This window comes from Morone saxatilis, unplaced genomic scaffold (assembly GCF_004916995.1).
Source record: "Morone saxatilis isolate NCDOM2014 unplaced genomic scaffold, NCSU_SB_2.0 Contig2, whole genome shotgun sequence".
NCBI lineage: Eukaryota > Metazoa > Chordata > Actinopteri > Moronidae > Morone > Morone saxatilis.
In genome coordinates, this window is record NW_023339762.1 from 729,331 (window position 1) to 741,650 (window position 12,320).

A 12,320-nucleotide genomic window follows, 5' to 3' on the forward strand; every position below is an offset into this window, starting at 1 on the left:
AAATAGTACAGACCATTGTGAACGAAGGACTGGGCTAAGACTGAGAGGTGGACATGAGGGTATGTCCTCTGCCATAGTGACAAAACATCAAACATTTTTGACTGCAGTGCCACACAATGCCAAAGGGGACGATGCATTTGACTACTGACTATTTATATGGAAAAATTTAGTTTTGACACATGAGTGAACGTTTTGGGAGAGATATGCTTTGCAAGTGACTATGGTGTTGTGCTGAACTGTAAGACTTTTTGCCAAATGATCTTAGAGTTTTGAAAATGTAATTTCTGTTTCGAGAAATAGCCAAACCAATGGAGAAAAACTGAATTGGAGCGTCTAATGGACTTATTAGGGCAACCTGATAATAAAAGTTGCAGTAATCCAGCCTAGAAGTAACACTTTGCTTGTAGTACTTACAAATGCCAAAGGGCAATGCATTTGGGGGCACTGACATATTATTGAGAAAGGAATTTAGTTTTGAACATGAGTGAACGTTTTGGGAAGATAGCATTTGCTGGTGAACCATGGTTGTGCTGAACATCCAGGTTATTTTGGCAAAAGCACAAGAGTGTTGAGACGTCCGGTCTGTTCGAGAAATGAGCCAAAGAATTGAAAAGGATCTTTTGCTTTTGGTGGCACTGACTTTTATATGGAATGGATTTAGTTTTTGAAGCATGAGTGAACAGTTTGGGAGAATATGAGCTTTTGCAATGAACTATGTGTTGTGCGAACTGTAAGACTGTTTGCCAATGATCTTAGAGTTTGATAATTGATTTCCAAACCAATGGAGAAAAACTGTAATGAATACACAACTCCTAAATGTTACACACTGGGACTTTGCTCAACTGTTATTGGAGCACAGAACAAAAATGGGAGGGACTTAGGAAGGGTTATTGTCTGGTGTTTTTGTATCAGATACTTGGATCAGTTCTGATATAGACCTACCCTGCTTTGGAAAGACTGCACATAGTGTGGGACCTCCCCGATTGTTGTAAGGCATTTCCTCATGGCATCACATGAAGAACATATAACAGTTAAACAGCAAAGAGTCGGAAAAAAAGAGGCTGAATGAACACCAGAAACGGACAACTCAAGCTATGACTGGGAAAGGGTCAAAGTTCATCGATCAGGAGTCAACGGACGATCGAGGAAGACATTCACATCTGATACGTCAAGGGTCACCATCTCTCCCTGAACATGACAGGAACTTTCTGCAGAGTGGCGACAGTATGTGGAGCGTCTAAATTGACTGAAGAGACGTGTCCAAAAGGCATAGGTGTTCCCAACATGCAGGGAATAAACGTAAGTGAAAGAAGTGTTCCTAAAATTGACATAATCAAGTAGTATGTGTGTGTGTGTGTGTGTGTGTAGGTATGTGCATTGCTGCTGGGTTAAGGACTTACAAAAGCAAGTCAAGGGCTAGGCTCCAACTCACAATATTGTAAAGACAAACTGCAGCCCCTCCCTCCTTGAAGTAATTACTGTCCATTTAGATGATTACCTGTAATTACTTGTTAGCTGTCAGCATCAGACAGAGACTCAGCTTCTGAGACACAAGGAGGAGGACGGGGAGGACGTGGAGGTGAAGAAAGGTGGGATTGGAGGAAAAGTTGGAAGGGGCAGAGGTGGAAAGGAGTGGAGATGACAGGAGGAGGAGGAGGAGGAGGACAAAGAGGAGGAAGTAATGGTAAAGGAGGAGTAGTGTGGTGGGGGGGTAAAAGGAGATGGAGGAGAAGTAGCAGGGGACAAAGAGGAGGAGCTAAGGACAGAGAGCAGAGTGTTGACATGTGTTTCTGTCAGCCAGGGTCAGGCAGTTGCTGTCTCCTCTTTCAGCTGCTGTCCATCAGAGAGTGCCAGTGAATTAATCTCCCCTTCATTTGCAGACCTCTGACAGCAGAAGTAATTGCAGGGCTACTGATCTGTTCTCTGATGACAGTGATGCTACTTTTTCCACAAATCATGTGACAGTCAGGCGGTAATGTTAGGAAATGGCACACTTATATCTTTCTGTTGCTACAGGTACTCACTGCTGTGATGTTGCTGATGCCTATGCTCCTGTCATTATTAGTGTAATAAATTCTCACAGCTGGAATTCAAAGCTGGTAAACAAATAACGATTGGTCCCTTAAAGCTTGGTATACAATGGGATTACTTCTAGATTTTGCATAATGCCTAATTTGATTCATATGAATACTCTCCACTATGCTGGTAGAGTTTACATTTTTACAGAAATCGTGTCTAATTCAATATTTCATCATCTTTCTGTGTGTATCTGTGTGTAGCTAATTTAACACACTTCTGGACCCATCAGCCTAAATTCTTTTTTTAAGCTTAAGGTCCTCTCTTGGATGCAGTGATCCACAATTTAAAAAAATACATGAATACTGCTCACACCTCTTATTCAGGCAGTAGGGGCGCAGTTTTCACCATTGAACATTACATTTTATGTTATTATTAATAGTATATAGGATATAAAAAATTGTATTTGCCATGCCCATCTTTCTTATTGCCTGCCAGTCAAAACATCATTAATTAATTAATTAAAGAGAGAGACAGAGACAGAGACAGAGAGAACAGAGGTAATGACAGAAGAAGCTGATGTTTGTTCAAGTGATAATTTTTCTGATCAGTTTGCTTTTAATTAGTTATTTGAAGCTATAAAAAGGAAGTTTCACATTATAGCCAGGCTTATATCAGGTATCAATACTGCGACGCCAACCCTGATCATAACTGCGCAGACTCTGGTTCAGAGTGGCTAGAGATGGCAGGAGCTGTACCCAGGAAATTTTGGCCTCATTTTTGTACTTTTATATGTTGATGGCACCAGTCCACACTAGCTTGCTTGCTAGCATCTTGGAAGCTAGTGTTAAGTCACAAAAATAGAAACATTTTTGCAAAGGAAAAGACCTAATGAGCTATTTCACTTCCTAGACACAAACATAGAGACACAACGACAACGTTGCTGTAGTATTGTCAATAGGTTTTCAAAGACATCTTGCAAAAGGGTAGCCCCTGTAGCTTTAGATAGCTATAAGCTAATGCTATTTGAGGGGCCTTGGCAGGGAAAAGTTTGGCAACCCCTGGGCTAAGCTGAAAGGCTCACGCAGTCTGTTGCACATCACATTTTGGCCTTTGTCTTGGCTCAAAAACTTATATCCATATAAACGTTTAGTCTCATCTTGAACAAGAGGATCAGCCCCAGGTGTGGCCAATTTGCTGAGAACCCTCTGCCATGGCCACTTCCAGTACCTGCACAGAATGCTACTAACAGTAACAGGAAGACAGGGCGGAGAGGGTCATCGAAACTGTAGCCCTTACCAGTTTGCTCAATGCATCCGTATATAAGAATATGTGGGTGAGCAAAACATTCCTTGCATAATACGTAAAGCAGTTTCACTGCACTTCTTGTGCTGGCTCTATCTTGTGCACACAACTTAATCAAAATATTTTTTTGTGTGATTTTTTAACCTTTCAGTAGCCAACCATGGCAAACCTAGAGTATGTGCTGTGTGACCACCTCATAGCTGGAAGAAGGGATAGAGATATCTTTGCATTACAGATCCTGATGTGAGGACTAGCACAAAGCAAAGATGAATTGACAGAGGGAGGGAGTGATGGAGGAAGAGAGGTGGGAGGCCAGAGAATGAGGAGGGAGGGAATGCTGAGATATCGCCCTGTTACAGACGTGAATTTAAAAACATTAATAAGACTAATAGAGAACACAGGACATGCGTTTAATGTTCAGGTTAGTTGCATCTGATCATACATTAGCCTCCATCGCTTCATTCTTATTCACTGCTGAGAGACAGGCGGGCCACAGGAGGAGGCCACATCTGAATGTGTGGCTGACATGAACTGGCTAAAATATGAACACACTCACAACTGCCAATTATAGTAATGCTTTTAACGCTGCTGCTCTGAATTGAATTAACCACAGGGCCAACCCCTGGATATGCAAATGCTGTGTGAATTAATGTGTAGCATTGAGACTGCCCTACTATAAGAAGAATGAGGAATCAGTAGTCTCAGCAAGAGCCCCTTAAAACAAATCCCTCTATTGGCCGTAGTAATAAAAGAAATAAGTCAGTTAAAGTCGTCCTATTCTGACAAAGTCTGTGTATGACGAAGGTTGGGGTGGGTAGATTTGTTAACAAAATGTCAGACTTTAACACAGGAACTGTGTGTTTCCGGCTTCCAACGGATGTTAAAAGTGCCCTCAAGGGTACCCTTCCAGTCTGACTGCTCAAACCTGCCAGCCATCAACTCATCAGTCCTGCAGTATATCAACCCTGGTTCTTCATCCACTCTCCGCCAGATCGTCCGCCAGATAAACCTGTAAAAGCAGTCCATGTTTCTCTCAATGTTTTCCGCTCTTGCAAATGAATTAGAATCAATGTCGTTTCTGGGAGACAGGTTTGGTTCCTGAAGACCTACCAGGTATCCTGTTACCCATGCTACCTGCTGCCACTGACTTGCCTTCTCCCCTCCAGGTCCAGCACTAGAGGGGTGGCATGGGAAACCCCAGTTTGTGTCAAAGGCTGTCAAATTGAAGAGATGTACTTAATGATCTGTTATGGGTACATTTTAAGTGACATGTTGTGTTTCCACCAAACATTAAACAAGATATTTTGTATTTACTCACGTATTCACCCTTAATCTGGCTATGGTAGTATGAGCACAGAATAAACAGATTTTGCTGTTATTTAATTGAAATAAACAGAACTAAAGAATACTAAAATTATTACATCATGATGCCGATTTGCTTTGGTGGGTTCATCAACAAGATCTAAGCCAACTACCAATGTTTCAGTTTTCTTGTGAGGACAGCCTTTGTTTCATGACAATACAGTCAGTCCTATAAATAGTCTTTTACAGGGCTGACTGTATTGTCATGAAACATCAAGGTAAAATATGTGATTAGTATGAAGAGGTAGTAGAACAGGTATTATTATTCTGTCAGCTATATGGAGACCAGAGGGAAAACTTATATTTAAATTGAAGGTGAGTTAAATGTTTAAAAAAAAGAAAAAAGGGCTTCTGACATGAACTTAAATACTCAGTTCCAGCATAGAATGTTAACAAGAAATTCTTAAATCAGTTATTCAAAAAAAGAACTGTTGAATTGAACGTGTGATTACTGAAATTCCCTGAGCCACACATAGCAACAGTTATTCAAGACAGTTTCAGTAACATTCACCCTTTAAAATATTTTTTTAGCCTGACCAGCACAAAAACTTTTTGGTTAAAAAATAAATAAGATAGCATTGTAGTTGCATTGAACTACATCTTTTTGATAAGTTGCATTTACAATTTATTGAGAAACATGGACTTTCACGGAGGCCATAGCTTCTTCTTCATGCTTGGAAGGGGAAGGTTAAACAATACAGTTGCTGTATGCAACTTCACCACTAGACTTAATAGATTAGACTTAATCCTACCCACTGGTCCTTTAAATTAGGATTTTTAAATGTGTACCCCCACCAAAATGTTTCAAAGAATCTAAAGCTTATTAAACTACTTACTGTAACAACTGTCATGGTTGGTGCACATTTCATCCAACACCATGCATATAAATAAAAAAAATGTATCACCAAAAATTACATTAAAACCCCTTATATAACAATAAGCGAACAAAATTGTACGCAATATGCGCACATTTGCATAAATAGCCTAAATAACATCCTACATCAGTGGCTTCCATCCTGGGGGTCAGGACCCCCACAATGAGTCACCAAAGCTTCATGGGGGACCACAAGGCCTTCTTGATTTTAAGGCATATAAGAGGCTTATATCGCAGCATTTGGTTCCTTTCTGAATGTACTAAACTGTAATAGAACAATGGCCAAGAATCAGGGAGAAGAAAATACTGAATTTGTAAAAAAAAAAAAAAATGTTTAAATTAGCCTATTAAGTTTGTATGATTGTTAAAAAAAATATTTAATAGAAATACATAATACAGACACAATTGTATAAAATGTTCCCTAAACAGGAAATAATCTGCTTCATCCAAATCACAAATTTTACACAAACTTCTTGCAGTTACTGAGTTTACGATTTGGGCTTATCGAACAGTTTTGAATATATTATGAAATATTCAGGTTGAACAAAAGGGGTCGTCAGTTTACTAAATGATAGAAAAGGGGTCCATTAGGGAATAAGGTTGGGAACAACTGTCCTACATCATCACAAATGTGCATTACATTAAGTTTGCAAAGATCTGCATACAGTGAAATAGACAGGCCTTGCACTGGCCCCCATACGTCACTTTTTCTTCACACATATGTGTCTTATCCCACGTCATCATAAAATCTGTATAGTGTGGTCCTTCAATTACCATATTTGCATTAAACTCATATCATACATTTGTGGAGAAAAAAGGTTAAAAAAAACGTATTCCTGAGGTTTAAGTTCTACTTCAAGTTCTTTATAGGCACAGCAATCGCAGTGAAGCAGTCATTCTTTGTTCTAAGGTTCCCTCCAATGCTCATACAATACATGTAAATATTAAAATTTAAAAAATATCCTTTGAATTTTCAAGTAATCTGTAAATGTAAATAATTCTAAAATACCTGCTTATTTAAAGATTTTTTTTCCACATTTTTTTTAAAATACAATTTTTGTCACTGAAACCAATTATTACTGTAATTTCACAGATAATGACTTTTATTACAGTTCTATAACTATTAAAATTCAGATTGAAATAGGAAAAAAATTATAATAACAGCAATCTTATGTACATTTAAACCTAATTATTTGTATCATAGTAGTGTTTGCCTGTATTTATAGGTAATTTAATTGTTTTTACATGTGTAAGTATCTTTAATTAAACAATAAAAATCCCAAAACACAAGATTTTGTTACGTTAGTTGTAGAAAATGTCTGTATTTTTACGAGTCACTTATTATCAGTTATTTTACAGTACTTTTTGGCACCTCTGCTGCCGGAATAAGATAAAGATTAAGATAAAAAGATAAAGTAAAGCAAGATATTGAGACAAACAATAATACAGTAGTTAAAACATAGGATAAAATATTTACATATACAATAGAATAAAATAAAGACAATATAGAAATAGTGTAGCATACTGATGAACAGTAGTGATAAAATGAACAGTAAAGCAAACAGGTTGTGCAGTGTGTAATGTAGTAAATGTGTATGCTTAATGAAAACTGGTTATGGAAAGGTTAGAATGCACATAAATATACAGCTTGTAAACAGGTAGTTAAAAATGTTTTACGTATACTGCCATGTCTGAAATCAAAACAGATGAGACTGAGACATAAACTTATTAGAAAAATGTTTACTGAAGTAAAAGATCAAGTGAGAAACAGGGGCAAGAGGGTTGGCAGCTGCCACCCATAAAAAACGCCTTGCCACCCAGTTTGGTGTCAAATGCTGTCAAATTTAACTCATTTATTTAGATTAATTACAATGTTAAAAAACAAATGAATTTAATGATCCGTCATGGCCACATTTTAGAATCAGTAATTAGGTTAAATGAAAAAAGACATGTATTTGGGATGTCTAAAGATTTGGGAATCAAACAATGTATTGATTTATAGATGAGCCCTTGTATATGCAATGTAAAACACCAAATAAAAACATTTACTCGCATGGTTTGCACTTCCATTTATTTCTACTTTTCTACATTTATTTATTTTATCTAGAGATAGGTGGCCAAAACCTCTGTTGGACAGCAGCAGCATGCAATGTGGGATCACATGTGCATTGGTGCTGTTAAATGTATACTACATTTATTTGCGAAATTTCAGTACTAGCCCTTTATCAGGCATATGGTTCATGACAATAAGAAGCCGTCTCCAACTCCCTGAAACAGACAATCCAGCAACCAAGCCCACTTTAGCCGGTGTGGCCAGATGTGTGGAGCAGTGAAAGTAGGCAGTGTTTGGACTTCTCTCTCTCTCTGTTTTCATTCTCACACTGCTACTTTTTTCACTTTTCATGTGAACAATTAAAGAGTCTAAGTGTTATCACATTTTCCTGTTATTTATGGTCGTGCTTGTCTGTTGTCTCCTCTGCAGGACAGAAGGTCAGGACTCAGCTCCACACACACACACATACACACACACAGCAGACGGACTGCAGTGCAGTGCACTCGAGTTGAGATTAGAAGCGTGCTATGGTTGTAACAACAACTACGAACAAAACAGTGGAAATATCGCTTCTCTATTTTCTTACTTTGTACTTAAACTGTTGTCAACTCGAGTAGACTGCTCTGCAGCATTTCTGCTATCTGTCCAAGGTTCAGTCCTTACCGGCCGGGTTTGAGTTGAGCCCAGGGACCTTATAACATAAAAAGAAAACACCTCTGAACATAAAGTTATTATGTTGTCACCACAATGTAATGATGAAAACAATAGTAATATTGTAATAGTAATACACAAACGTAATTTCTAGGAGAGAGGGTTGGCCACCAGGAGGAGTATGACAGCAGGCTCTTCATCTCACCCTCCAGTGTGACCATTCAGCCTCTTCTAAGCCACAGTATGTTGTACAACCTAGTTCTTTTGAAGAATACTGAGACCTTATGCTCAGAGGCAGACCTAGTGGAGTAATCGTGCCTGGCTACCCCAGCTACCTACCCAGTTTGGTGTCAAATGCTGTCAAATGTAACACATTAATTTAGATTAAGAAGAACGTGTTAAAAATGGAAATAATTGAATGATCTGTTATGGCCACAGTTTAGACTAACGTTTAAAGCTACAGTAGGTAATTTTTTATTAAAATATGTTTTGTCATATTTTCTGAAACGTATCCTGACAGTAGTACATGAGACAGATAATCTGTGAAACAATCAGGTTCCTCTGGCTCCTCCTAGTGCTCCTAATGGTATTTGCAAGAATCCACCGGGCCTGAAAGAAAACAACCAATCAGAACCAAGAAAGATAGTTGATTGCTGAGTCTCATTCCTGGGGTGTCGAATACATAATTAATAATAATTTGGAACCCTGAGAATGAGACTCAAACAATCAACTATTTTCAAGTCTCCAACCCAGAGCATCTTTATATCTTTCTAGGCTCTAATTGGTTGTTTTAGTTCAGGCCCAGAATGGAAATATTTTATTTTCAAGATTTAGAAATAAAACAGTGTATTGATTTCTAATGCCACCTTTAGATATTTCTATTCACTTCTTTACTAATGTGTCCCAATAGTGTTGAGTAAGAGTTCAAATATAATCAATGGGGGGCTTTTCCAATCAAATATTGATATATTGTTTATATACTGATTGTTTGAGATTAAATCAGCAGATATTTCTGCCACCTCTTAAAGTCTCAATGCCACCCTCTGGACACCCCATGAATATTTCTCTAGATCTGCCCCTGCCTATGCTACCTGGCCCAGACCAGAAAAAAACTGCATACTGTGTCTTATTACTGTTAATTACTTGAACTGCATCAGTATTGTCTAACCCTGAATATTTGCCAGTTTCATGCCAATAAACTCAGTGAACTGAACTGAAGCTGAGCGAGGGATGAAGTGTGGGAGAGTGATCACAGTCTCTCACACACACACACCTCCCTCTCTCTCTCTTTCTCTCTCACGCACACATACACCTCCCTCTCTCTCTCTCTCTCTCTCTTTCTCTCTCACACACACACACTCAAACAGACTCTTAGCTCTCACCAATCTAGCTCAAACCCTTCACCCCCTCCCCTCCCTTTCTCTCTCTCTGTGGCAGTCCCTCGGCCCTCCCACTCATTCTCCCTCCCTCCATCCCTCCTCCCTCCTCCTCAGAGGAGCAGCTCTGTCTCTCTGCACTTGTCTCCTCAGTCAAGGAGAAACTAATTGGAGGAAAGAATAGAAGAAAGGAGCTGTTGGAAAACTAAACGAACCAAAACTTTACTTCTCTACAGCATGCCACAGAAAGGTAAGCTTGCTCTCTCCTTTCTCTCTCTCTCCCCCTCTCTGTCTCATCTCTCCCTCCATCAGCCGGAGTGTGGAGTTAAAAAGTTCACAGTTTGTTCAGCAGATGAGGACAAGATGACGACAAGTTGATGATGTGAAACAAGGCTTAGAAAGAAAAGGGGGACACAAAATGTTTGTAGTGTAATAATTTAGCAGATTTGAGAATGAGAGAAAAACAGGATGACAGAGGAAACAGATTTGAAGAATGGAGTGACAAAAAAGGAGTGAGGGGGGAGTAAGACAGTTTTGCATCACTCCTTCTGCCTCTTTGGTGGCAGAAATGTTTTAGAAGCAAATAGAAAAGGAAGAGGAGGTAGAAAGTAGTAGAAGTTTTGATTTCATCGTCCTTAAATGATGGAACTGATTATGTCTCAGTTGCATTATTGATAAATTCAAGATTTCCTGTCAAAATGTAAAATTAAGGAATGCTTATGTTTATGTTTATGGGATATGCTGAAGTCAGCCTGAATGACGGGGTCCGCCATGAGAGAAAAGTAAAAATAAAAAATAAATCGCTGCTTTGTCCAATCCTCTTTCCATAACCTTGGCAGCCATGTATAAAAAATACAATTGTTGTGTTAATATGGGAATTCTTAGTCCTGTAACTGAACTGAACTGGCCTCAGACATATACAATTTTGTTGTATTTGCAACTTAAAAAGTTCTTAAAATATCTCAGGTACAAACTCAGTCACTGACATCAATGATCGTGTCTTTCCCGGCTCGAGGCCGGGCGGCAGCGCTTGTTTTTGGGTTTACGTTGCCCCGCCAATCCCGGGTACACTAACAGACACAGGCGAGGACAGACAAAAAACAAAACAAACAAACAAACAACCCTAAAAGCAGCCGCTTTGACGCTCGTGCTGAGAGCGCGTGGTGATGCCGCGCGCTCATTCAACAGGGACTGATGTGGATTAACCGTACATTTATTTTCGTCCGGGTTGTGCCGGCCGGGCAGGAGGAACCCAGACCGAGGAACCCGGACCGTGTTCAGTAAGGTTTGTGAGAGCTCCGCGTGAGGAAGCGGAGGAAAGGTGGGCGCGTGCTTGTGTATGCGAGCTACTTTTATTTACTTTCCACGTAAATAATTAAAAACAGCGGGTATATTCCCTGCTTCACTGTCCTTTGAGTCCGATTTTTTTAAATCTTTTTGTTTGTCTATAAAGTTGTTTGACTATTGCTATGACAAGTTTGAGGAATTTCTGTCATATCCTAAACTGACCTTGTCTTTCAGGGCTCATTTTCACACTGAACATGGCAAAATTCACATTTTACAATTGGCATGAAATCAGCCCAACAAATGATTTAAAACAACAACAACAACAACAACAACAAAAAACCCTTAAAGTAAAGACTGTTCTTAAACTCATTTTCAAATATTGTGGACCAGCCCGTCACTGTGTGGTTAAGAACATTATCAAACATCCAAATTGATTATCTTAAATGTTATATGTAGACAATGGAATGAAAAATGTAATTAAGTAATTTTTTGTTACTGAAGCTACAACTCATTCATTAAAAGCCATCATTTGTAACCTTAAAGAGCTTCATATTTTATTAGACAGCAAACAAATATTTTGTTTCTGACAATCAAACGCAAAATAATAATCCATACAAACGCAGTTCAGCTGATTTAAACCTATAAATGAACAGAGAAGGCCTTCCATGATTTGTGTAAGTTGTTCTTTATGAAGGCCTACAATGAAAATAAGTGAAAGGCCAGCACGGTGTTCAATATCCTGCATGTGTCGGAATCACATTCATAAACGGCTATAGATCAGAAAATGCTCCCGGTGTGATATAAAACATGCTGTTTTTAAAATACAAAGCCGGCATATACAAGACGATAAAGTCCGTCTTAATTGATTATCTAATTAAGCCAGCTGTTAATTAACGTCTTAATTAAATTCGAGCCAATTAACTGCATGATTAATCAGGTCAGAATGAATTCATCCAACATGTGAATTTCAGTTTTTGCGTGGCTTGTGGGAGGGATGGGATGGAGACACATGTTCGGATGGAGAGATTTACTGCACGTGCACAAACGCCTTACAAACATTTAATTTCTGACGATATAGCGCAGCAGTGCCAGCAAGCATGTTAGTATGTTTTATTATAATCCAGAAATCAGAATTGATGCCTTTTCCCCATTGTATTTGAGTGATATTAGAAGCTGATATTTGTCTTCATCTGTAACATTTATTTATCTATGGGTACTAAAACACAAAATTTTATCAAATACTTAAATTACAATATATATGATGTTGGAAGCATCAGCAACAACATTTAAAACTTTATTAAAATAAGTAGGGGCGGATCTAAAGAAATATTCATAGGGTGTCCAGAGGGTGGCATGAAGACTTTAAGGGGAGGCAGGAATTCAATTCAATTCAATT

At 38.6% G+C, this 12,320-nt stretch overlaps 2 protein-coding genes across 2 annotated transcripts in view; one reads left to right on the top strand and one right to left on the bottom strand.

The window, feature by feature from the left end:
• LOC118330279 (zinc finger protein 569-like) overlaps positions 1–1,005 on the bottom strand; it is a 12,152-nt gene extending 11,147 nt beyond the window's left edge. The window contains exon 1 of the mRNA XM_035664766.1: positions 943–1,005. Coding sequence (XP_035520659.1) covers positions 943–1,005 — 63 coding nt within the window. The remainder of the gene's footprint in view (positions 1–942) is intronic.
• An 8,869-nt stretch (positions 1,006–9,874) lies between these two features.
• Positions 9,875–12,320, top strand: part of LOC118329995 (paired box protein Pax-6-like) — a 21,141-nt gene continuing 18,695 nt past the window's right edge. Inside the window, exon 1 of the mRNA XM_035664361.1 lies at positions 9,875–9,887. Within this exon, the coding sequence (XP_035520254.1) occupies positions 9,875–9,887 (13 nt within the window). The remainder of the gene's footprint in view (positions 9,888–12,320) is intronic.